Raw genomic sequence first — 24,254 nt, forward strand, 5'->3', positions numbered from 1 at the left:
TATACTCGTATGACAATCTTGCTAATAATTTATGTACTAACTTAAAGTAATGTTTAATATCCTTGAAACAATTTTACTAATAGTTATTATATAAAAAATAATTTTACCAAAATTAATCCTCCAAGTAAAATAATAACATAAAAATTTCCATAAATTTTTATGTTATTTTAATGCTAATTTGATAAATTAATATTATTTTCTTTTTTTTTAATATTCTCAAGAAGGTAGGAAGATTATTGCAATGATGTTATTGTAAAAAGAAAGAAAAAAGTAATAATAAAGTTGTAACATATTTAACGCTAAGACTGTGTTGAGATATTTTTTAAAATATAAAGATTGAAGAGTTATTAGGCCTAGTCGTCCAAACACTGATTTCATTCATCAATTTACTTACAGTATTTATCTCAAAAAGCGCATTATTCATATTATTTGTTATTATTGCATCCTAAGAGCTTATCCAGTTTTATTCACCCGCGCATGGAAACGAAACCACAAATTAAATTTCTTATCAACTTGATATTAAATTTGCTCTTTTATTACTCAAACAGTATTATGGCATGCCATTGCTGAGGCCTGAGGTATAAAAGCACTTAATTTTGGATTTTACGCTCATAAAATGACAATTGTTAAAATACCTTCCAAAGCTGCCACTAATGAAAATTCTTTTATCTTCCTAGTAAAAAATTAAAAATGAAGGATAAATTAAAATTTACAATAATTTATGGGGATAACCCAAAATTAACCCATAAAAACAACATGAGAAAACTTAACTCTTGTAATTGACCAAAATGGCCCAACAAAAAAAGAAAAAGAAAAAGAAAAAAAAGTGATAATTTGGGTTAACGGGTTGATTTCAAGTCACATTACAGGAAACATATAAAAATGGCTTCAAGCAATTGGTACATGATCGATCCACTTAGAGGGATCAAGGATTCAAACCCTATCACGATGACCTCAACATGAAAAACAGTATACAATATACTGTATTATCTGTTTAGTACATGAGCTACATTAACCTAATGACACAAAAAAATATCTGTTTATAAAAATTTCAAACCCTACCTCTCCAATGCCTTTGATGGAACATGGACCATAACACTTTAACATGTTTCAAATACATTAGAAGAAATTCCACTGAACAATGGTCTGCATGTATGAAAAATTATTCTATTATCATCTCAAATGTTTATATACATCCTGTACGCAAATCCTTTCCAAAATGATAATCATATAATGATCAATTATAAGATGAATTCTGCCCATACTCCTATTTGTGAGCTTTCCAGATGAGAAAGAAAGAATAGCCAAAAGAAATAAACACAGGGAACGGGAGCACAAGAAAAGTTAAATGCTCGTAAAAGCCATCTAAAAGTGTGGAGGAGATCTCGATTGCTACCTTTTCGATGATGCCTCTACACAGGAACTTGCCCAAAGATGAATATGCAAGAAAGCATATTCCTAGATGCGTCTTCAATTTCTTCAATAGCATCTTTACATTTTTCAAACCATTAAGAAACCATATCATTTATCAATATATATCTTTGGTGGTTGTCTGGTATATTCTAATCAAGAAAACAAAAAATTGAGAGATTAAAGCTCTACCAGGAAACGAGTTAAGCTGGTCTAAGCTGGAGCCAAAATCAAATAATGCTATCAGCAAAATCCAATTATCAGATGTCAAAGTTATCTATGAAGCAGTTCTTTAGCTTCCAGCTACGCAATCATCTTAATCTTGATAATCTTTTTCGTTTTCGGTTCTTTTTATGTACAGTGGAGCTCTTAGAACTCGAAGGAAGAGCCAGAGTTGATGATGGTATACCAACAGATGTCCTGCCTTTCTTGGAAACCCATTTCAAAGGCAGATTATTAACCACCGCACCTATATCATCTGAACTGCTCAATTCAACAAGTTGTTTAATTTGATCAAGCATGTTGTGGGTCCAGGCAACCGACAGATCTAGCTCAACTGAGTCATCCATCGGTTTTCTCCACAAGTTCATCAGTACCTCTCTAAGTGACTGAAAAGACATGGAAGGCTGATATCCTTCATTGTTTCCACATATCATATTGACTTTGACGACATGCTTGCAAATATTTCCTTGCATTGACCATGCACAATCACAAAAAGCAAATTCTGATCCAGGATTCCACACTAGATGTGTCAGACTGCTGTCTTTCTGGCTTGAGACCCTGGCAAAGAGATGCTCTTTATCATCCAAGGTAACAGCAGAATTGGGAATTTGCATTGCGCGATGCCATGATGTAGATGCAATATATTCATCCTTAACATTTTGGAAAGAATCACTTTCATCTGCATATCGATCAAGCCAGTAGCTAGAATGCAACTCAGTTGTCAACTTGTGTACTAACCAGTCAACTCTCTGGAGTGCACCAAGATGTGAATCATCGAACAATTTGGTTTTCAGCTTCACATGATAGGCCTCTATGGCACCAGATGCCTCCTGACTTGCAAGTGGAAGAGCTCTCATAGTTGACAGCCACATCGCTGTTCAAAAGATAAACATAGCAATATTTTCTATTAAAAATAGTAAAGTATAAGACGATTTCAACAAGATGAGAAAGCATATACCCATGTGAGACAGCTGTTTATATCTGTGAGTGAGTGTGTGTGTGGAAGAGAGAGAGAGAGAGAGAGAGAGAGAGAGAGAGAGATCTAACCAAGCTTAGGCATCCAGGAGGCCTTGAAATATTCTATAAAGGCAGTTTGATCAACAAAATCCTGAATTAATACTTCCAAGTTAACAAAAGGATCAGCTCCATCCCATATGCTATACAATATATTTCCTAGACGCTTGAAAATTTCCCGCTGAATTTTGATATTGGTGCATTTTTTAACAATATTTCTCAGCCATGATCTACGAACACGCCATAGGGAAAACAGGACAGGACAACAAAATATTTCCCTAAAACAGAAGTGAAACCAAGCATGAGCATGGAAAATTGCACAATCTCAATTCATAATGAAATCCATGGCAAAAGACTTACCTTATGGGATCAATCTCTGCTGCTGCATCATCAATCAGAAACCCGCTGATTTTCCATCCAGGTTCAATGCTCCGACCTCGATCAAGCAGAGATTTCATCCACTTAGTCACATCAGGCTTCGCAGAGCTACGTGTGACAACCCATGCGACTGGCAGTGCGTGTTGTCTTGAATCGAAAACGAGAAGTGTGCACAAAGGATACTGCAAAATTAGACAGAACATGGACTAAACATCCACCTAAATTCTTCTGAAGCTAACCATATATCCACGTAAGAAATTGCATACCTTAAGTCGCTTTATGCCAAATGTTGAATCAGCCGCAATGAGACTGCGATGGCCAAAACGGATCATCTGTTGCAACTGCCATTCTGTTTGAATCCCAAGAATGAAAGGATCAGTTTCCGATGAATCCTGATAAAAGAATATGGATTTCTTATTGCGATCAACCCACAATCGTATGCTAGCTTGATCATCTAGATCCAACTCATGGGTAGACCTCCTAATAATCATCCCAAGCTTTTGGACATACTGAGAAGCAAGGCTATTGACTTTTGCATCAGAACCACAATATCTTTGAATTCCCTCAATGTGTTTCTCTAACACACTCTCTTCAGGAATGCCAAGATAGATCATAGACATAGTTTGCTGTTGAATTTCATTACAAATATATGGAATTTTCTTGGCTCCAGGGCCAATAGCATCTCTGTCAAGGGGCCCATGGCAGATAAAACCTGACTTGTTGACATGACGCCTGTCATTATAAATAAGGAGTGCTAGTGATGGACGAGCATACAGCCTCTTCACTACAAAATGGCACGTACAGCCCCGCATGGACTGAGGTCGGGCAGCACGATTTCGGGTATTTAGTCGATATTTTCGACTAGGTAACACACCACCACCTTCCCCATAATTTTCAGGACCAAAAGAGCACCAATACCTAAAAGATAATACAAAAATATCAAGGGATTAAAACTTGTTGAGCGTGTGTACTAATTTTCAGGACCAAATGAACACCAATACAAAAATGTCAGAAAATATTAAATTGAGGGATTAATAATTGTTGAGCATGTGTACTAACATCCATCTACTTTTAGGTACTCACATGGTCTATTTTCAACAAAAAATGAGAGTTACAATGCAAGGTTAAATTAAATGTGTTTTCATCCATTATAAGCTGCTAAATTCCAGTTATACTCTTAGTCTCAAAAGCAGTGAAAATTGACACCATATATATGGTCGATAATCTCTTAACTAAAAATGAAGGCCACATTCAGATGTTTTGGTGGAAAAAATGAACAAGAAATGGTGAACAAAAATCAAAGTTTCTACCAAGTTGTCATGCCACCTACTTTGAAGTGACATACAGAGCAAAGATGCTAACACTTCAAACTTCTCAATTTATGGTATGTCTACTGGAACAGTTACGAATCCCAGAAAATAGAGAGGGGGAGAAAAAAATTTATGCATCTTCCAGCATTGAAATATGGTATTCTTTAAATATAGGAATGTAACCGGTGCGTTTTACAAATACGATACTTACAGCCTGTATTCCAAATATTCATCGTCCTTATACTCTTTCAAGCTTCCCCTTGATCTTTTCCTTCCCCTCTCAATATGAAACCTTGTTGGGCACTCTACATTAGAGCACTCTCCAATAATAAACGAATCAACTCGTGCATAAGGAATTAGTGCTACTTCGTCATGGTGCTCAGCCGTGCCAAACTTGGTCCATGTCAAATCAATAGAAGAGAAATCCTCCTCTGGCGGATCTTGCACTTGAATATCAAATAAGGATTCAACTATATCCATCTCCTCTATCTCCTCTTGTTAATGTATTATAGAACCAGCTTTACATTTAGATTCATATCTGCAAATTTTCACACACAAACCAAAAAATCAAAAGACAATCTATTTTAATATACCACACCACACAGATGTGGTATACACAACTATATCAACTCACACTTAATCAGGGTACTAACCAACTATAAAGACATTCATTTTCCTCCAAAAAATTTTCATTTCCAGAAATATTTATAGAAAAGAAAAACAAAGTTCATCAAGTAATTAGCTCATGTTACAAAAAGAGAAAGGAATAACCAAACCGACCAGAATCATATTAACAAACCACACCTGTAACGTCCTCGAAATTATTAATGCATTTCTTTAACCCTACTTAACCTTTGCGGAAACAGCACAAGGGTTGGTCCAATTTACACTCATAGTCCAAATACCAACCTCAACGGGCAAATAGAGATAGGTATGTATGGTAAATATTCATGCTAATTTATTATCTGAGAACCAAAAAATACAAGGCCAGACCAATTTTGGGAGTTTCATTAAAAGGTCATTACAAACAACCACAAGAAGCAAACCTCAAGTTCAGACACTTAAAGAGTCAAGTCCATTCCCCATTATCATGTTAATATATGCAACTTACACATTAAACCCAATAGAGATAAATATATAACCGTATTCAATAAACCCAATAGAGATAAATATATAACTCATTCTAAATTAATGGAAAAATATAATATTTTACAAACTTACAATTCAATAAACTGAAATTCTAAAGCATAAGTTGGGCAATATGAGCCCAGATAAACAAAATAAAAAAAGAAATAAAAACAAAAATAAATAAAGATTAGAGTAGCGGTGAGAGTAGAGGCATCACGCATGCCTGTAGCCGCGTAACATATAAGGGGACTTGGCCTCTAATGTTTTTCAGCTATCACACTAGTTCTAACCTGTCTCTGTTTTCAGTTTGATGATAAATTTTCCTTTGCCCTAAAAATTCTAATTTTGAATTGGCATGCATTTCTTTTTTGACATAAATAGTGAAGTCCAGGTTGCCCATTCAAAAAAATTAGGCCTTTGTTGGGTCAGAATTGAAGCCCAATTTCCATAAGCCCCATGTCGTGCAACTTTTTTTGTAGTACAACCCTCAAAATTCCTTATCCGCAAAATCCGGGTCCGTGTCCGTGTCCAGGTTTGTCCAAGTTCAATCCGAAAAATTCGGGTTTCTGAAACCCGGATTTTGAACCCGGATGAGCACCACTTTAAGGCTTGTTTCCAAATGGAAAAACAGAGGTAGGGCACTAAGGGCACTGTCAGTGTTCAACTTGCAACTTTTTTCCATCACCGATTGCTTCAACATGAAAATAAGGTAGCGTTTACTTTTTGAATTGGATTGGGAATCTTTGAGAGTGGGAATCCTAAGATTGGGAGTGTGGAGTGGGAATAGGTTGTTTACTTACACTGGAATGGAAGCATGGAATGGAGATCAGAATCCAATTTATGTGTTTACTTTATCTTAGATTGGGAGTAAATAGTTTCTAATTACAATTTTATCCTTATTTAAAGAATTATAATTTTTAATTATAAAATTAATAAAAAATATATTTAATGAATAATATTTATTTTATTATATTTGTAAATTTTTCTTACAAACTTCCATCCCTAAAACTCTTCTCTCTCTCTGCAAATGAAGTCCTAAGAAAGAAAAAGAATAAAGAATTAAATTTGTTCATTTTGAAAACCTAAGGAAGTATGCTCTGCACTTGCCTTTTCTAAGGATCCTGTGCATCAGAAAACTTTTGATCATTTCTTATCTGGTTTGGTACCCTGTTTTAGACTAAAGGAAAGTCTGTTTTGGGTTGTATAACCCGAGAAAAATGTTTTAAAAGTTTTGCGAAAGTATATCGGCTGGAAACCCGATCTTGCGGACTACTGGTCCAAAGAACAGTGTTCTTAACTGTTGTAGTTCTGGTATAACAACGCCACGTACTTCACCATAACTGGTATCAGTTATGGTGAAGTACGTGGCGTTGTTATACCAGAACTACAACAGTTAAAACTGTTCTTTGGACCAGTAGTCCGCAAGATCGGGTTTCCAGCCGATATACCTCTGTAATCAAAAACCTTTAAAACATTTTTCTCAGGTTATACAACCCAAAACAGACTTTCCTTTAGTCTAAAACAGGGTACCAAACCAGATAAAAAATGATCAAAAGTTTTCTGATGCACAGGATCCTTAGAAAAGGCAAGTGCAGAGCATACTTCCTTAGGTTTTCAAAATGAACAAATTTAATTCTTTATTCCTTTTCTTTCTTAGAGCTTCATTTGCAGAGAGAGAGAAGAGTTTTAGGGATTCATGGTGTAAGAGAAAAACACGAGTTTATTTCTTTCAAACTTCTATATCTTACAAGCAAGGGGAGAATCCTTTATATAGAGGAGGATTCTTGAGAAGATAGGACAGGACCCCTATCTTTTACATAATTGCACAACTTTAATTATTACAAAAGACAAAAGTGCTTTAATAATTAAAGCATGACTTGGACAAAAGTATTAAAGTAAAAGCAAACTTTAATAATTATGCAAACGTAAAGCGAAACATCATTATGACAACAAGACAAACTACTTTATTGAAAGCAACAAGACAAACAACTTTATGGAGAGCGGAGATTCATGTACTCGTCTTCGGATGAGCTTTCGGTCTCATCTGGGTCCGTATCACCAGAGTGAGGATGCTTTTGGAAGAAAGTTTTGGAGAGCTTTGGATGCTTACAGGAGGGACCACGGCATGGTGGATAAGGGCAATTATAGTCTCTGGGAGTACACTGCGGAGTATACTTAGGGGAAGTTTGGGTGGCTTTGTCAACTTTGGATGGTTGAGCTGGTCGTTTGGAAGATTGGGTTGAGGGTCCTGGTACGGAGGGGCCAGGTTCATCCATTGTTGGTTGGGGAAACTGGTGGAGGTGTTGGCTCAGAGGAAGAAAATCTTCCCATGGATCTTGTGAGTCTTGGTAAAGGAAGTCAGTGTAGTCTGGTAGAGATAAGGAAAGTCTGTTTTGGGTTGTATAACCTGAGAAAAATGTTTTAAAGGTTTTTTATTACAGAGGTATATCGGCTGGAAACCCGATCTTGCGGACTACTGGTCCAAAGAACAGTTTTAACTGTTGTAGTTCTGGTATAACAACGCCACGTACTTCACCATAACTGGTATCAGAGCCATACCCATCCTTGAAAATTTCATGTTTTCTAAATTCACGTTTTCTTGACCAAAATGGTATAATTTAAGGCTTTTTCTATTTTGATCTCTAGAACTTCAGGCGCAGAGAGAACTTCTCCTTCATGGCATCCACTTCCTCTTCACCTCCTGTTACTCTTTCTTCCACTCTTTCTTTACCGAAATCTTGCACTTCTCATACTACTAATAAAATTGAAAATCTTGTAGAATACTCCTACATCCCTGAATCCGCCCAAATCAGTGAATCTTCTTACCCTCTCCTCAGCCCTTATCAGTTGTATAAACGACCTAGCTCCTTTACCCGCAGTATCCGCACCCTTATCTCTACCAGACGCCCTCACCCTAAAGAATACATCCAGTCTTCCCGCCTGGATCAGTGTGCTCTTCAAGCCACCTCTGCTGAGCAATATGTCACTCTGGAGATTCCCTCCGAGTTGCTCTCCAACTGGAAACGAGAAGGTTATACTCATCTCCATCTTGGCGGCATCAGATTAATCCTTACCCTTCATGGGAGAAAAGGATTACCGGTTACCGCTCGACTTGCTATGCTTGATACCCGGTTTAAACAGTACCAAGATGCTGTTATCGGTACTGTCCTCACAACCCTTCATGCAGGAAGTGTTTTACTCACTTTCTATCCTAATTTCAATCTTTCTCTCCAAGATCCAAATTTGCCCACAACCTTGAAAGTCCAAGTTCAGATTCAAGGTGCTGAACAAATTTCTTCTGCAAAAATTGCCACTTTACATCACCATAGCTGGTATCAGACTGGTCTACAGGCTTCAAAATCATGCCTTAGATCTACCCGCTCCAGAACACCACTCTGACACCCTCATGGTGTTAGCAGAATCTGACCAGATCCCGACAATCATCCAGATTCCCCGACAAATTCCCCGTCATGAGCTCATCAAGCTTATGCCTCTTGAATGGATCTCCAACTATGAACAGTTCCACAACAATACAGCTCCAATTCAGACCTCTGAAGGCATGTTTGAAAGACGACATGATGGAACAGTCAGAATGACTTTTAAACCACCTCCCAGTGCTCCACAAGAGCCTCCTAGGCTCTCCTTTACCTATTCTTCAATGATCACAGCTGTTCAGACAGCGCAGGAAGATCTGCCCATTACAGGGTTTAATTCTCAAGGCTACCCTGTTTATCCAGCCAAGCACAATGGCCATTTCCTATGGGATGCCCCTGGTTCCGGCATGTGTGACCCAAATTGTCCCTGCTGGGATGATTGGGAAGAAGACGATGATTACGCAACCACAAGGAAAAAGAAACCCAAAAAGAAAAAACCTCCTGTCCCATGTCACCACTATGACCCTAAGCCACCATCAGATCCTCCACCTCCACCGGCTCCATTACCCATCTACCGAAAAGAACTCACATGGATTGCAAAGCATTGCAAATCTGAGATTCCATCACCAATCTCAAATCCCACACCACCACTGGCTTGTATGATGTTCTCATCTACTTCATCCGACTATTCTTCCTCTTTTCCTTCTTTAGACACCCACACAGATTCCCACCGAAATGTTGTGTCCAAACCCTTTATCCCTTCACCTATTACCTCCACTGGCCACCTAGAATCTCCCAAACCTTTTGAATCAGTCCTCAACTGGCAAACCCAAAATGCTAGAGCACAGAATGATACTTTGGTCAATATCAATTCCAAAGTTGAGAAAATCAGTTTACGAACTGAACAGCTTGAGACAAAGGTTGACTCCATCTCTGCACAGATGCAGCAGATCCACCAAAATCTCCAGTCCAGAATTGGCCAACTCGATTCAGAGTTACGAGCCATGCTAGCCCACAGATACAATGGTCCCGAATTTGACCAAAAAGAAAGGGAAATCAGGCGATTAAAAGCTGAACTTGCTCAAATTGAATCTGAAAAACAGGGTACCAAACCAGATAAGAAATGATCAAAAGTTTTCTGATGCACAGGATCCTTAGAAAAGGCAAGTGCAGAGCATACTTCCTTAGGTTTTTGGACCAGTAGTCCGCAAGATCGGGTTTCCAGCCGATATACCTCTGTAATCAAAAACCTTTAAAACATTTTTCTCAGGTTATACAACCCAAAACAGACTTTCCTTTAGTCTAAAACAGGGTACCAAACCAGATAAGAAATGATCAAAAGTTTTCTGATGCACAGGATCCTTAGAAAAGGCAAGTGCAGAGCATACTTCCTTAGGTTTTCAAAATGAACAAATTTAATTCTTTATTCTTTTTCTTTCTTAGAGCTTCATTTGCAGAGAGAGAGAAGAGTTTTAGGGATTCATGGTGTAAGAGAAAAACACGAGTTTATTTCTTTCAAACTTCTATATCTTACAAGCAAGGGGAGAATCCTTTATATAGAGGAGGATTCTTGAGAAGATAGGACAGGACCCCTATCTTTTACATAATTGCACAACTTTAATTATTACAAAAGACAAAAGTGCTTTAATAATTAAAGCATGACTTGGACAAAAGTATTAAAGTAAAAGCAAACTTTAATAATTATGCAAACGTAAAGCGAAACATTATTATGACAACAAGACAAACTACTTTATTGAAAGCAACAAGACAAACAACTTTATGGAGAGCGGAGATTCATGTACTCGTCTTCGGATGAGCTTTCGGTCTCATCTGGGTCCGTATCACCAGAGTGAGGATGCTTTTGGAAGAAAGTTTTGGAGAGCTTTGGATGCTTACAGGAGGGACCACGGCATGGTGGATAAGGGCAATTATAGTCTCTGGGAGTACACTGCGGAGTATACTTAGGGGAAGTTTGGGTGGCTTTGTCAACTTTGGATGGTTGAGCTGGTCGTTTGGAAGATTGGGTTGAGGGTCCTGGTACGGAGGGGCCAGGTTCATCCATTGTTGGTTGGGGAAACTGGTGGAGGTGTTGGCTCAGAGGAAGAAAATCTTCCCATGGATCTTGTGAGTCTTCTTACTTCATCCGACTATTCTTCCTCTTTTCCTTCTTTAGACACCCACACAGATTCTCAACGAAATGTTGTGTCCAAACCCTTTGTCCCTTCACCAATTACCTCATCTGGCCACCTAGAACCTCCCAAACCTTTTGAATCAGTCCTCAACTGGCAAACCCAAAATGCTAGAGCACAGAATGATACTTTGGTCAATATCAATTCCAAAGTTGAGAAAATCAGTTTACGAACTGAACAGCTTGAGACAAAGGTTGACTCCATCTCTGCACAGATGCAGCAGATCCACCAAAATCTCCAGTCCAGAATTGGCCAACTCGATTCAGAGTTACGAGCCATGCTAGCCCACAGATACAATGGTCCCGAATTTGACCAAAAAGAAAGGGAAATCAGGCGATTAAAAGCTGAACTTGCTCAGATTGAATCTGAAAAACAGAGACCTACCCTTTTCACCAGTTCACCTCTTATTCCTTCTATCGGTCCAACTTACCATCCTTTTGCCTCTATGCTCTCTCCTATTAAACAATATGACCCTTCCAAGTTATTTGGCATGACTCATACTCTTTTCAGAGACAATCCTTTGCCACCGCCACCTAAACCTAAACCCAAACCTAGACCGCAGCCTCGACCTCCCCCTCTTCATCCTTCCTCTCTGACCATCCCTGGCCAACCATCTCCTACTTTTACACCGACCTCACCACCAGCTCCTTTATCAGTCCCTGCCCAATCAAAAGATAAAGAACCCATGAACCAATTTACTGCTCACGCAGTCATCCATTCATCTACTGACGATCCAACTTCTGATTCAAATCTAGCTGTTTCAGATAGCCATACCGAAACCGACTCAGAATCTTCAGCATCCACCAGTGACTCTGAAAAGTCCTATGCTGATATTACCAAAATCCTGATGGCTCAACCTGATCAAGGCCAAACCTCTCATACAGAACCATATGTTGATATTCCCTCCGAAGTTGAAGACGAAATGCCTGAATCTTCTGCCACAAACCAACCTTCTCCAGCCCAGCCCAATCCACCTAGTCAAAAATCGTCAAATGGTCCATGGTTCACATTTGATGATCTTCCATCTCATAAATGGCGTGACCGACTCAATGAAATGTCTGCCTGGATTGACCTGCAGATGCTAAGAACAGGAGCAACAACTCAATCAGTCCTTAGAGAATTTGCTACTCGTTTTACGGGTGCTCTAAGAGATTGGTTTGATTCGTTAGGACAATATCGCCAGTTACAGTTTGTTGACCTTCCAGAAGTTTCAAGTGCTCTTGCTGTACTTCATGATCAATTCCTTGGCGACCCTTCTGCAGTCTTTGAAGCTGCCAGACGAGACTACCTCAACATGAAATGCTGCTCCCTCAATGCTAAGGATCTTGACTTCCATTATAAGCGAATGTCCCTGCTGTTCTATAAGCTTAATGGATTTAATGAGCCGACATTAAAGCATGTCTTTCTGGCTTCCCTCCCCGAAGAACTCCAACCTGACATCCAGAGACAACTTACAGCATCCAATCTTTCCCTAGACAACATCTCCCTTGGCAAAATCTTCCAGCTTGCCAAAACCTGCCTTGACAAACTTTGCGAGCAAAAACAGTTTTTCAAAGAACTGTTGAAAGACAAAGAACCTTTCCGCAGTGCTTGCAAAAAGCCTTATTTACAGATCAAATGCCACAAGAAAAAGGATTGCGATTGCAGTTCAAAGAAAAAACGGCATTTTCGGAAATTCAAAACTCCAGACTTTTCATCCAAACCTCGCAGATCCCGAAAGCCCTACCGGTTCTTCAGAAAGAAATCTTCCTCCTCCAGAGAATTCAAACGAAAGCAATCAAGCAGATGTTTCATCTGCAAGAGAAAAGGCCACTATGCCAAAGATTGTCCCAACAAAAGAGAAAAGGCCATCCGGTTGGTTGAACATCTTCAAGCAACCACAGACTACTCTCCTGCCAAAGATGAATTGGAATTCTATTTCTCTGAACAAGATGAACCCAACGATGAAACAGTGTTCGCACTACAAAATTCCTCTGACTCAGATAGTGACCAGTCTCAAGTGATTTTCCACCAACAGTTACTCTCCCTTGATACTACAGTTCCTATCCCATCCATCAAACTCCAGATCTTGCCCTCAAAATTCCAAAGGCCCATTCCAGCAATTGGTCTTATAGATACTGGTGCCCAACGAAGCATGTTGAACCCCCATATTCTTCCACCAGAATATTGGACCCAGTCTGAAGAACATTTCAAAGCTGTCAATGGCAAACTCTTCACCACCTCTTTGATTACCAAAAAATCCATTGGTATTCAAATCTTCCCAAATTGTGTCATTTGGACCAAGGTTATTGGTTCCACTCTTCCTAATAAGGATATCTTATTAGGATTTGACATCCTTCACCAAATCAAACACCTCCAAATCATTCCCACTGGTATCAGAGCCATACCCATCCTTGAAAATTTCATGTTTTCTAAATTCACGTTTTCTTGACCAAAATGGTATAATTTAAGGCTTTTTCTATTTTGATCTCTAGAACTTCAGGCGCAGAGAGAACTTCTCCTTCATGGCATCCACTTCCTCTTCACCTCCTGTTACTCTTTCTTCCACTCTTTCTTTACCGAAATCTTGCACTTCTCATACTACTAATAAAATTGAAAATCTTGTAGAATACTCCTACATCCCTGAATCCGCCCAAATCAGTGAATCTTCTTACCCTCTCCTCAGCCCTTATCAGTTGTATAAACGACCTAGCTCCTTTACCCGCAGTATCCGCACCCTTATCTCTACCAGACGCCCTCACCCTAAAGAATACATCCAGTCTTCCCGCCTGGATCAGTGTGCTCTTCAAGCCACCTCTGCTGAGCAATATGTCACTCTGGAGATTCCCTCCGAGTTGCTCTCCAACTGGAAACGAGAAGGTTATACTCATCTCCATCTTGGCGGCATCAGATTAATCCTTACCCTTCATGGGAGAAAAGGATTACCGGTTACCGCTCGACTTGCTATGCTTGATACCCGGTTTAAACAGTACCAAGATGCTGTTATCGGTACTGTCCTCACAACCCTTCATGCAGGAAGTGTTTTACTCACTTTCTATCCTAATTTCAATCTTTCTCTCCAAGATCCAAATTTGCCCACAACCTTGAAAGTCCAAGTTCAGATTCAAGGTGCTGAACAAATTTCTTCTGCAAAAATTGCCACTTTACATCACCAACTGGTCTACAGGCTTCAAAATCATGCCTTAGATCTACCCGCTCCAGAACACCACTCTGACACCCTCATGGTGTTAGCAGAATCTGACCAGATCCCGACAATCATCCAGATTCCCCGACAAATTCCCCGTCATGAGCTCATCAAGCTTATGCCTCTTGAATGGATCTCCAACTATGAACAGTTCCACAACAATACAGCTCCAATTCAGACCTCTGAAGGCATGTTTGAAAGACGACATGATGGAACAGTCAGAATGACTTTTAAACCACCTCCCAGTGCTCCACAAGAGCCTCCTAGGCTCTCCTTTACCTATTCTTCAATGATCACAGCTGTTCAGACAGCGCAGGAAGATCTGCCCATTACAGGGTTTAATTCTCAAGGCTACCCTGTTTATCCAGCCAAGCACAATGGCCATTTCCTATGGGATGCCCCTGGTTCCGGCATGTGTGACCCAAATTGTCCCTGCTGGGATGATTGGGAAGAAGACGATGATTACGCAACCACAAGGAAAAAGAAACCCAAAAAGAAAAAACCTCCTGTCCCATGTCACCACTATGACCCTAAGCCACCATCAGATCCTCCACCTCCACCGGCTCCATTACCCATCTACCGAAAAGAACTCACATGGATTGCAAAGCATTGCAAATCTGAGATTCCATCACCAATCTCAAATCCCACACCACCACTGGCTTGTATGATGTTCTCATCGTTCTCATCTACTTCACCATAACTGGTATCAGAGGTTGCTTTCAATAAACCAGATAAGGTTGGTGGTATCACACTAAGGAGGTGTGAGAGATATCTTTAAGTGGCGGAGGTTGGTGGTTTAATTGGCAAAGGTAATTGTGCAGGACGTCTTGTATGTCATTTTCAATCACAGCTATATGTGGTGCAGTGAACCATTCATATACCTGATCTTGAGTCCAAAAGAGATGGGTGTCTGGATGTTGGAAGTATGGCCTGTGAATAATAAAAACTGATGTGAACATTTGTGCTTCAGGGGCAGGCATACGGTCAAGGTTGTAAATTTCGGACAGTTGTTGCAGTTTCTTTCTCCACCATGGGATGGGGGAGAACCATTCAAGTAGGGTCCAGGTAAGAGAGGTGGCGTTATCTGGATTAAGGAGGTGGTCCAGAGTGGGAGAAATGGGGAGGACTAACTTGGTGGCATAAAGGACTGTTAGGCACCAGGTGTACCATAATACGTCTTCAGTGGTGTCTCTGGTCGGATCAAGGGTTAAACCTGTAAGGAACAGATTTTCTGGGTGGAAAGTGGAAAAAGGAAAAGGGTCGGTGACAAGGTAGGCTTTCATGAAAAAGCGAAAGAGAGCTTTTCTTGCAAATTCTTGGATATCAAAAACAGAAGAGAAGGTTTTGTTGAAGGGAAAAGTTTTCTTGGTGAGAGCTTCTGGGGGTAGTGAGGTAGCCATGGAGATAATTGGAAAATGGTAGGTGGTGGAAAACAGGGTGAGAGGGTCTTGTGGTTTAGAGAGTCTGGAGAGCATATCAGGGATGAGGTTCTGGGATCCCTTTATATGCTTGACTGAAAAGTCATATTTGGAAAACCAATCTTTTAATCTGAGTAACATTTTTTCGGGAACAGTTTTACCTTTGAAATGAAAGATATTGGGGAAGGCTGAGCTGTCCATTCGGATGAGAAAATGGTGTCCAATCAGATGATACTCAAACTTTTTGATGCCATTCTTTACCGCTAAGATTTCTTTAAACACGCTATGGTAGTGCTTCTGTGTTTCAGAAAAATGTCCACTAGCGTAAGCGATAAAGTGTTCCTTGTCATTGAGTTCTTCGAGGAGGATGGCACCCCATGATTCATCACTTGCGTCTGTCTGTAATATGCGCTTGCCATCAGTAAGCAACTTTAAAGGAGGCGGATTTTGCGCAATCTGCTTGAGAGTAGTGACAGCACGTGTGTGGTCAGCATTCCACTCTGGGGGCTGCTTTTTCAATAAAGCCGAGAGATGATGAGTGTGATGGTCCACATGTGGGAGGAAATCACGGATGTAATTGATAATGCCGAGAAACTGTTGGATTTGCCTTTTGGAAAGTTGCTGATCTGGAAAGTGAAGCAATTCTTAGGCAATGTGCTTTCCTGGCTGGTAGTGTCCATCTTTAATGATCATACCAAGGAATTCAATATTATCTGTAGCAATGGTGCTTTTCTTGGCCGATAACATGATTCCATGACTTTGGATAATATCATAGAATTGGGACAATAGGTTGCGATGTTCTTCATGCGATCCTGAAAAAAGCAAAATATCGTCAATGTAAATCAATGCATGATGCAAAATGGGCTGGAAGATTTGGACCATGGATTTTTGGAAAATGGAGGGGGCAGTTTTGAGGCCAAAGGGTAGGACGGTCCATTGGAAATGGGCATTGGGAATACAAAAAGCGGTTTTGTAACGTTCGGAGGGTTCAATGCCGAGTTGCCAAAAACCAGATTTTAAATCAAATTTGGAAAAGATCTGGGCATTTTTGAGAAAAGTAAACATGCTTTGTCTGCGGGGTAATGGAAACTTGTCATCTTGTAAAAACATGTTGAGGGGCTGATAATCAATGACTAGGCGTTTCTTTCCTCGGACAATTTCAGAATGTTTTTCAACATAAAAGGCTTGGCAAGCCCATTGGGAACTTGTGGGCTCAATTAAACCTTGGGCTAACAATTGTGAACATTCTTGTTGGGCTAGGAGTAAGTCAGAAGGACTCATTCCTGGATGGGTAGCTTTAGTTGGGTTAATGTCTTCATTGAGTTTGAAGGGTAACTTAATGAAGAAAGACTTATTTTTCCACAATGGATTTGGATGGGTGAACTCAGAATGGGACTCTGGACAGAAACTCAAAAGTTTGGTTGAAATATCCTGGTAAGACTGGGGAGTTTCAGACAAATTGTAGAGTTTCAGAATGTTTGTGAATGGTTTGAACATGGACTTGACTCGGATTCCAGTGGGAATGATTTGGAGGTGTTTGATTTGGTGAAGGATGTCAAATCCTAATAAGATATCCTTATTAGGAAGAGTGGAACCAATAACCTTGGTCCAAATGACACAATTTGGGAAGATTTGAATACCAATGGATTTTTTGGTAATCAAAGAGGTGGTGAAGAGTTTGCCATTGACAGCTTTGAAATGTTCTTCAGACTGGGTCCAATATTCTGGTGGAAGAATATGGGGGTTCAACATGCTTCGTTGGGCACCAGTATCTATAAGACCAATTGCTGGAATGGGCCTTTGGAATTTTGAGGGCAAGATCTGGAGTTTGATGGATGGGATAGGAACTGTAGTATCAAGGGAGAGTAACTGTTGGTGGAAAATCACTTGAGACTGGTCACTATCTGAGTCAGAGGAATTTTGTAGTGCGAACACTGTTTCATCGTTGGGTTCATCTTGTTCAGAGAAATAGAATTCCAATTCATTTTTGGCAGGAGAGTAGTCTGTGGTTGCTTGAAGATGTTCAACCAACCGGATGGCCTTTTCTCTTTTGTTGGGACAATCTTTGGCATAGTGGCCTTTTCTCTTGCAGATGAAACATCTGCTTGATTGCTTTCGTTTGAATTCTCTGGAGGAGGAAGATTTCTTTCTGAAGAACCGGTAGGGCTTTCGGGATCTGCGAGGTTTGGATGAAAAGTCTGGAGTTTTGAATTTCCGAAAATGCCGTTTTTTCTTTGAACTGCAATCACAATCCTTTTTCTTGTGGCATTTGATCTGCAAATAAGGATATCTTTCCCTAGACAACATCTCCCTTGGCAAAATCTTCCAGCTTGCCAAAACCTGCCTTGACAAACTTTGCGAGCAAAAACAGTTTTTCAAAGAACTGTTGAAAGACAAAGAACCTTTCCGCAGTGCTTGCAAAAAGCACCACATATAGCTGTGATTGAAAATGACATACAAGACGTCCTGCACAATTACCTTTGCCAATTAAACCACCAACCTCCGCCACTTAAAGATATCTCTCACACCTCCTTAGGTCCACAACATGACCTTCTCATGATACCCACTCCATCTGCTATATCTAAACCTAAGTCCACTGGCATCATCATCAAAGAAGAACGACCAGACTACACTGACTTCCTTTATCAAGACTCACAAGATCCATGGGAAGATTTTCTTCCTCTGAGCCAACACCTCCACCAGTTTCCCCAACCAACAATGGATGAACCTGGCCCCTCCGTACCAGGACCCTCAACCCAATCTTCCAAACGACCAGCTCAACCATCCAAAGTTGACAAAATCAGTTTACGAACTGAACAGCTTGAGACAAAGGTTGACTCCATCTCTGCACAGATGCAGCAGATCCACCAAAATCTCCAGTCCAGAATTGGCCAACTCGATTCAGAGTTACGAGCCATGCTAGCCCACAGATACAATGGTCCCGAATTTGACCAAAAAGAAAGGGAAATCAGGCGATTAAAAGCTGAACTTGCTCAGATTGAATCTGAAAAACAGAGACCTACCCTTTTCACCAGTTCACCTCTTATTCCTTCTATCGGTCCAACTTACCATCCTTTTGCCTCTATGCTCTCTCCTATTAAACAATATGACCCTTCCAAGTTATTTGGCATGACTCATACTCTTTTCAGAGACAATCCTTTGCCACCGCCACCTAAACCTAAACCCAAACCTAGACCGCAGCCTCGACCTCCCCCTCTTCATCCTTCCTCTCTGACCATCCCTGGCCAACCATCTCCTACTTTTACACCGACATCACCACCAGCTCCTTTATCAGTCCCTACCCAATCAAAAGATAAAGAACCCTTGAACCAATTTACTGCTCACACAGTCGCCCACTCTTCTACCACGGATGACCACACTTCTGATTCCAATCTAGCTGTTTCTGACAGCCATACTGAGACTGACACAGAATCTTCAGCATCCACCAGTGACTCTGAAAAGTCCTATGCTGATATTACCAAAATCCTGATGGCTCAACCTGATCAAGGCCAAACCTCTCATACAGAACCATATGTTGATATTCCCTCCGAAGTTGAAGACGAAATGCCTGAATCTTCTGCCACAAACCAACCTTCTCCAGCCCAGCCCAATCCACCTAGTCAAAAATCGTCAAATGGTCCATGGTTCACATTTGATGATCTTCCATCTCATAAATGGCGTGACCGACTCAATGAAATGTCTGCCTGGATTGACCTGCAGATGCTAAGAACAGGAGCAACAACTCAATCAGTCCTTAGAGAATTTGCTACTCGTTTTACGGGTGCTCTAAGAGATTGGTTTGATTCGTTAGGACAATATCGCCAGTTACAGTTTGTTGACCTTCCAGAAGTTTCAAGTGCTCTTGCTGTACTTCATGATCAATTCCTTGGCGACCCTTCTGCAGTCTTTGAAGCTGCCAGACGAGACTACCTCAACATGAAATGCTGCTCCCTCAATGCTAAGGATCTTGACTTCCATTATAAGCGAATGTCCCTGCTGTTCTATAAGCTTAATGGATTCAATGAGCCGACATTAAAGCATGTCTTTCTGGCTTCCCTCCCCGAAGAACTCCAACCTGACATCCAGAGACAACTTACAGCATCCAATCTTTCCCTAGACAACATCTCCCTTGGCAAAATCTTCCAGCTTGCCAAAACCTGCCTTGACAAACTTTGCGAGCAAAAACAGTTTTTCAAAGAACTGTTGAAAGACAAAGAACCTTTCCGCAGTGCTTGCAAAAAGCCTTATTTGCAGATCAAATGCCACAAGAAAAAGGTGTTATTTTATTTTATTTAATATTATTATATAAAATAATAATATAATATTATTTAGTACAAAATTAATATTTTCTTAGAATAAAATATTTATTATTATTATTAAATAAATATAGTACTATTATTTTTAAAATAAATATAATAATATTATATTTATTAATTCTCTATTAATATAATAATATTATTTTAAAATAATTTTAACTTAGAATCAATGTAAATTATTATTTAGTTAAATATAATATTATTATTTAAATAAATATAATATTATTTATTTTATTTTATTAATTATAAAACATAAAATAAAAAAAAAGGTAGAAATGGGAGAGGTGGGAGTGGGAATCCCACTCCCACCTCTCCCAATGGGAGTCCCACTCTCACTCCCCACTCTAAAAATGAGTGGAGCCCACGGAATAGGACTCCCAATCCCTCCCCATTTTAAGTAAGTAAACGTTGGAGTGGGAGGAATTCACACTTCTCACTCCCACTCCAACAAGTAAACACAACATAAGAGTAATATTTAAATCACATTGAAGAATTTGATTAAAGAATATAACAAAACAATGAAGCAAAACTGCAAAACAAAACTCAAATTTTGTGATTGTCAGCTTGTCATCATGAAGCAAAAGCTAAATTAATATCAAAATAGAACACAAATAGCGATGGAGAACGAAAATCCAGTGAATTTGTACCACTAGTCATTGTTTCGTCTATGTCCATGAATCCCAATTCCTCACTTCGTGTGTGTGATCGTCTTCCGCCGGCCGTGACCGTGAATGAGTTCAAGAGTTACTGAGAATTCAAGCCTTTGATGATGATTGATGACAATTTTGATGATGATGATGATGATTGATGACGATTTGATGATGATGATGATTTAAATTGATGAATTTGGCAAATGAAAAGGAGAAGAAATGTCGCGGCTGTGTTGAGCTAAAAGCCAAAAGTGTAAATTAGGGTTTATTTATTCTTTTTCCATTAAATTTTTATTTCTTATATTTATATGAAAAATAAATATATGCAGGTCCGGGTTTAGCTGAATCCGGAGCCGAACCCGAATGTGTCTAGGTTCAAAAAAATAATACCGGATTGACATATTATTTAAATGCAGTACGGGTTGAACCCAGCAAGGATCATTTGAGTTTATCCAAGTTCAGGCTGGGTCTGAATTACTTTGCCATCTCTAAATTATTAAATTCCCTTTTAACTGAAATTACCTAAACAATCAAATGTAATATTTAATTCATTTTTATTTTTAAATGAAATTTCAATTAAAAACTTAAATAAAAATATTTTTTTGAGAAAATTATAGTAGTTTAAAGTAATGAAAATAGATAAGAAGAAAATAATTAAAAATTTTAGGATTTGTATGTATTTTATAAATAAAATTTTAAAAATACACATTTTTTAGGATAAAAAAATTTATGGGAAGATGCTTCATTTTTATATATGTGTTTCTATTCTGTAAATTAAACTATAGGTATTTGAGAAAATAAAATTCGAATTTATTTTTATTTTCAATAAGGCATATTTACCTTCCAAAAAAATAAAAAATAAAAAATAAAAACAAAAAAGGCCTATTTTGTTAGGCATGGTTGGCTCAGTTGAGTTGATCGAACGTTTGAGTGAATTTGTTTACAGCAATAAAACGGATTAAAACCGACCAGACTTCATCTATTGATTCTTAAAACACGCACACACACTCATTTGAAGCAGATCATGCCTGCGTTTTTTCATATTGCGAGTCACTGGCTTGGTCACATAACATTGCCCATTTTCAAGGCATTTTTGCAGCGTATCAGATGAGAATAAAGCAACCATTTCTAATTTCAAAATTCAAAATTCAAAATACTCAAATTTTTATCGAACGAAGTTAATACATATGAAAGAAAGGTTCAGGAGTTCTCATGTTTATTTTTTTTTTTATAAAAAAAAAATACATGCCACGATACATTATTTTTCAGATAAAAGCATGAATCTGCCACTTGATTCAACAGGAAAGGTTCTTTTACTAATTGAGAAAAATGGCTTCAACATTACCTCCAACATGAATGTATGTTGTTTCAAGTTTCAAAAACAGACTATATACAATGACAAGGGAAATGAGTTTTAAGACTCATAAGCTTGGAAATAGTTTATGACTAGCTCCAACCTGTCAAGCCTAATCTCTCAGCAACATTATACATTACTAGTTTATCCCAAACAGAGCCGAAGAGGTGCTCCCCTCCAATGGCAAATGTCAATGCCCATGAGAGTAAAACAACCGTGAAGACTGCAAACCCAACTGCTGATCCAAGAACATCTACAAAAGAATATATCTTACAGTTATCAAAACGAACAGCGTGGGAGAGAAGATGTGTAAAATATATAATATGTGATATAATAATGCCAACAAGTAGCCTTCCATGTCGAAAATGCAGATGCACCCAACTTCATCTCCTGAAAGGGTGCCTTTCTGTAATCAATACAACAAACTAATTACAGAAAAACTGCTACGCTCTTGGCTTACACTATATTGTAATCTAAATACGAGACGCGTAAATCAAAGTCCTTGGCGAGTGGTGGTTGAGGCAGCATGCAAACAGAATCTCATGCTAGCATCATAAAAAAGCAAGTAACTGTATTTTCTCTTAAAGTAAGCATTGAGTCATTGACCTATTACGATTAGGCCCAAACACCCAAACATACATGAAAATGGAAGAGCTTAAAGAGCCTAAGCAACAAGAAACCACCAATAACCAAAGTATTGAGTGCTACTTCTATAGCAAACCACTCATTAGTCTCGCTCATGTATTAATAAGAGCACAATATCATATATACTATCAACAATCAAATGAACGGATACTCGGACTAAACTCTTGCCAACCTCCTATTTTTGTAAGCAAGCAAGCTGTCTAAGGTCTACGGGCTTGATAAATTGAAACATGAAATGGTATGTTTTGAAAAATTATATTCTTCTGAAAAATAAACCATCGCCAAAGATGTTATAACTCAACCAATCTACCAATCAACCACCTCCCAAATTCTCCAACGGTTACAGACAACAATGGAGTTACTTTTGATAGTGAGGACAGACCCATCCAGACTATTAAGACTCAACAAGCTAATCCTGTATATCAGAGGATACAAGCACAAGCACAGCAGTTACATACATAGTACATTTGGTTGTAAGATTTCAATTTACTATTAGACCAAAGGATTCATCACAATGTAATGAGATACTGTCAAGGACGTATATGAAAAATTTCAAAACTAGTAAAACCTTTCTATAATTTAGCCAAACCTCAGCGTAGGTTAAAAAAAAATGTTACCCAACAACGAAATTTCAATGCAAATAACTTAAAATCAAAATGAAGCGACAGCGATTGGGAAAGCTTACAGTGGCGAATACGAGGGAAAGAGGCGGAGTGGCGAAGAACAGGCCAGAAGTAGAAGCAATTGACAGCCCAAAGAAACGGCAGCAGTGCGAAACCGAACTGATAGAATTTGCGAGCGTAGCTCAATGAATCGTCTTCCGTTAAACCCAACGGCCCGTCGATCGTTGGCCACACCGGCGTGGACAACGTTATCGAGTTCCCATTATTACCCCTCGGGTTCGGATTCGGAATCCGGTCGTTGCTCTGTGACGCGTCCATTTGACCACAAGAGCAAAAAACGGGAATCAATCTGTCGTTGAACTCGAGTGTTGATGTTTTGATGAAAAGTTTGGTGAACGATTGGGCTTTCTAGTAGTAATTGGGGGCCCAGACTTGGGTTGGGCATTTTTAACTAAAGTTCTAAGCTACTTTCAGCTGTTGCGTTGAAAAGAAAAAATTATAACAATAATTTTTACACTCATTTATTTATAAAAAATATTCTTTACACTCATTTATTTATAAAAAAAATTAATAATAAAATATTTGTAAAGCAAATTATTAGTATCTACAAAGTACATCAAAATTGAAAAAAAAATTGAAACTTGATTAATTTTATCACATGCTCTCAATCGAAGATCTCACACTTGATAAAAAAATTAATATTTTAATGTTATTTTTCATTTTAGAAAAAATAACACTTACACCCCTAAGATTTGAGAAAATGATTACAAAGATGCCCAAGTTTTAAAAAAAAGGAAGACCTCTTTTTGACCATAGTAGTATTTGAATATAGTAACTTGAGAATTTACTATAAAGTTTTTAAATTAACAAAACTTTAATATAAATAACATAATCCATCTAGTAGACTAATAAAATTAAATTATTTTTAACATTTAAAATAATACTAAACTTTTAAATTATTATATTTATTTTAATAATATATTTGTATTCATTACAAAGATCTTAAATAAATCTTTAGGTTAAATAGATTTTACAACTG

At 38.7% G+C, this 24,254-nt stretch overlaps 3 protein-coding genes across 9 annotated transcripts; 1 reads left to right on the forward strand and 2 right to left on the reverse strand.

The window, feature by feature from the left end:
• Positions 1-1,039: 1,039 nt before the first annotated feature.
• On the reverse strand, positions 1,040-20,807 carry LOC102609999 (uncharacterized). 7 transcript variants are annotated; one of them, XR_369216.4, is made up of 7 exons: positions 5,686-5,835; positions 4,546-4,872; positions 3,291-3,942; positions 3,007-3,206; positions 2,680-2,924; positions 1,603-2,506; positions 1,040-1,489 (listed from the first exon to the last, which is right to left on the reverse strand). XR_369216.4 is itself a non-coding variant. In XM_052444618.1 (6 exons), the coding sequence occupies exons 2-6, from the start codon at positions 4,812-4,814 to the stop codon at positions 1,722-1,724; spliced, it is 2,151 nt and encodes a 716-aa protein (XP_052300578.1). In that variant the 5' UTR covers positions 4,815-4,872; positions 20,591-20,807; the 3' UTR covers positions 1,040-1,721. The 7 variants fall into 7 exon arrangements, 6 of the variants coding, with proteins under 6 accessions (XP_052300578.1, XP_006464995.1, XP_024952976.1 ...); XM_052444618.1 differs by lacking the exon at positions 5,686-5,835 and adding an exon at positions 20,591-20,807 and having other exon boundaries at positions 1,040-2,506; XM_006464932.3 differs by having other exon boundaries at positions 1,040-2,506; positions 5,753-5,906.
• Positions 18,346-19,385, forward strand: LOC112496205 (uncharacterized). The gene is made up of 2 exons (XM_052431380.1): positions 18,346-19,264; positions 19,348-19,385. Exons 1-2 carry the CDS (start codon positions 18,346-18,348, stop codon positions 19,383-19,385), a joined length of 957 nt encoding a protein of 318 aa, XP_052287340.1.
• A 1,080-nt stretch (positions 20,808-21,887) lies between the features above and the next one.
• Positions 21,888-23,576, reverse strand: LOC102609683 (probable gamma-secretase subunit PEN-2). Its single transcript, XM_006464928.4, has 2 exons — positions 23,278-23,576; positions 21,888-22,200 (listed from the first exon to the last, which is right to left on the reverse strand). Exons 1-2 carry the CDS (start codon positions 23,531-23,533, stop codon positions 22,040-22,042), a joined length of 417 nt encoding a protein of 138 aa, XP_006464991.1. The 5' UTR covers positions 23,534-23,576; the 3' UTR covers positions 21,888-22,039.
• Between the last annotated feature and the right edge of the window lie 678 nt (positions 23,577-24,254).

Source organism: Citrus sinensis, chromosome 7 (genome assembly GCF_022201045.2).
Source record: "Citrus sinensis cultivar Valencia sweet orange chromosome 7, DVS_A1.0, whole genome shotgun sequence".
Lineage (NCBI taxonomy): Eukaryota > Viridiplantae > Streptophyta > Magnoliopsida > Sapindales > Rutaceae > Citrus > Citrus sinensis.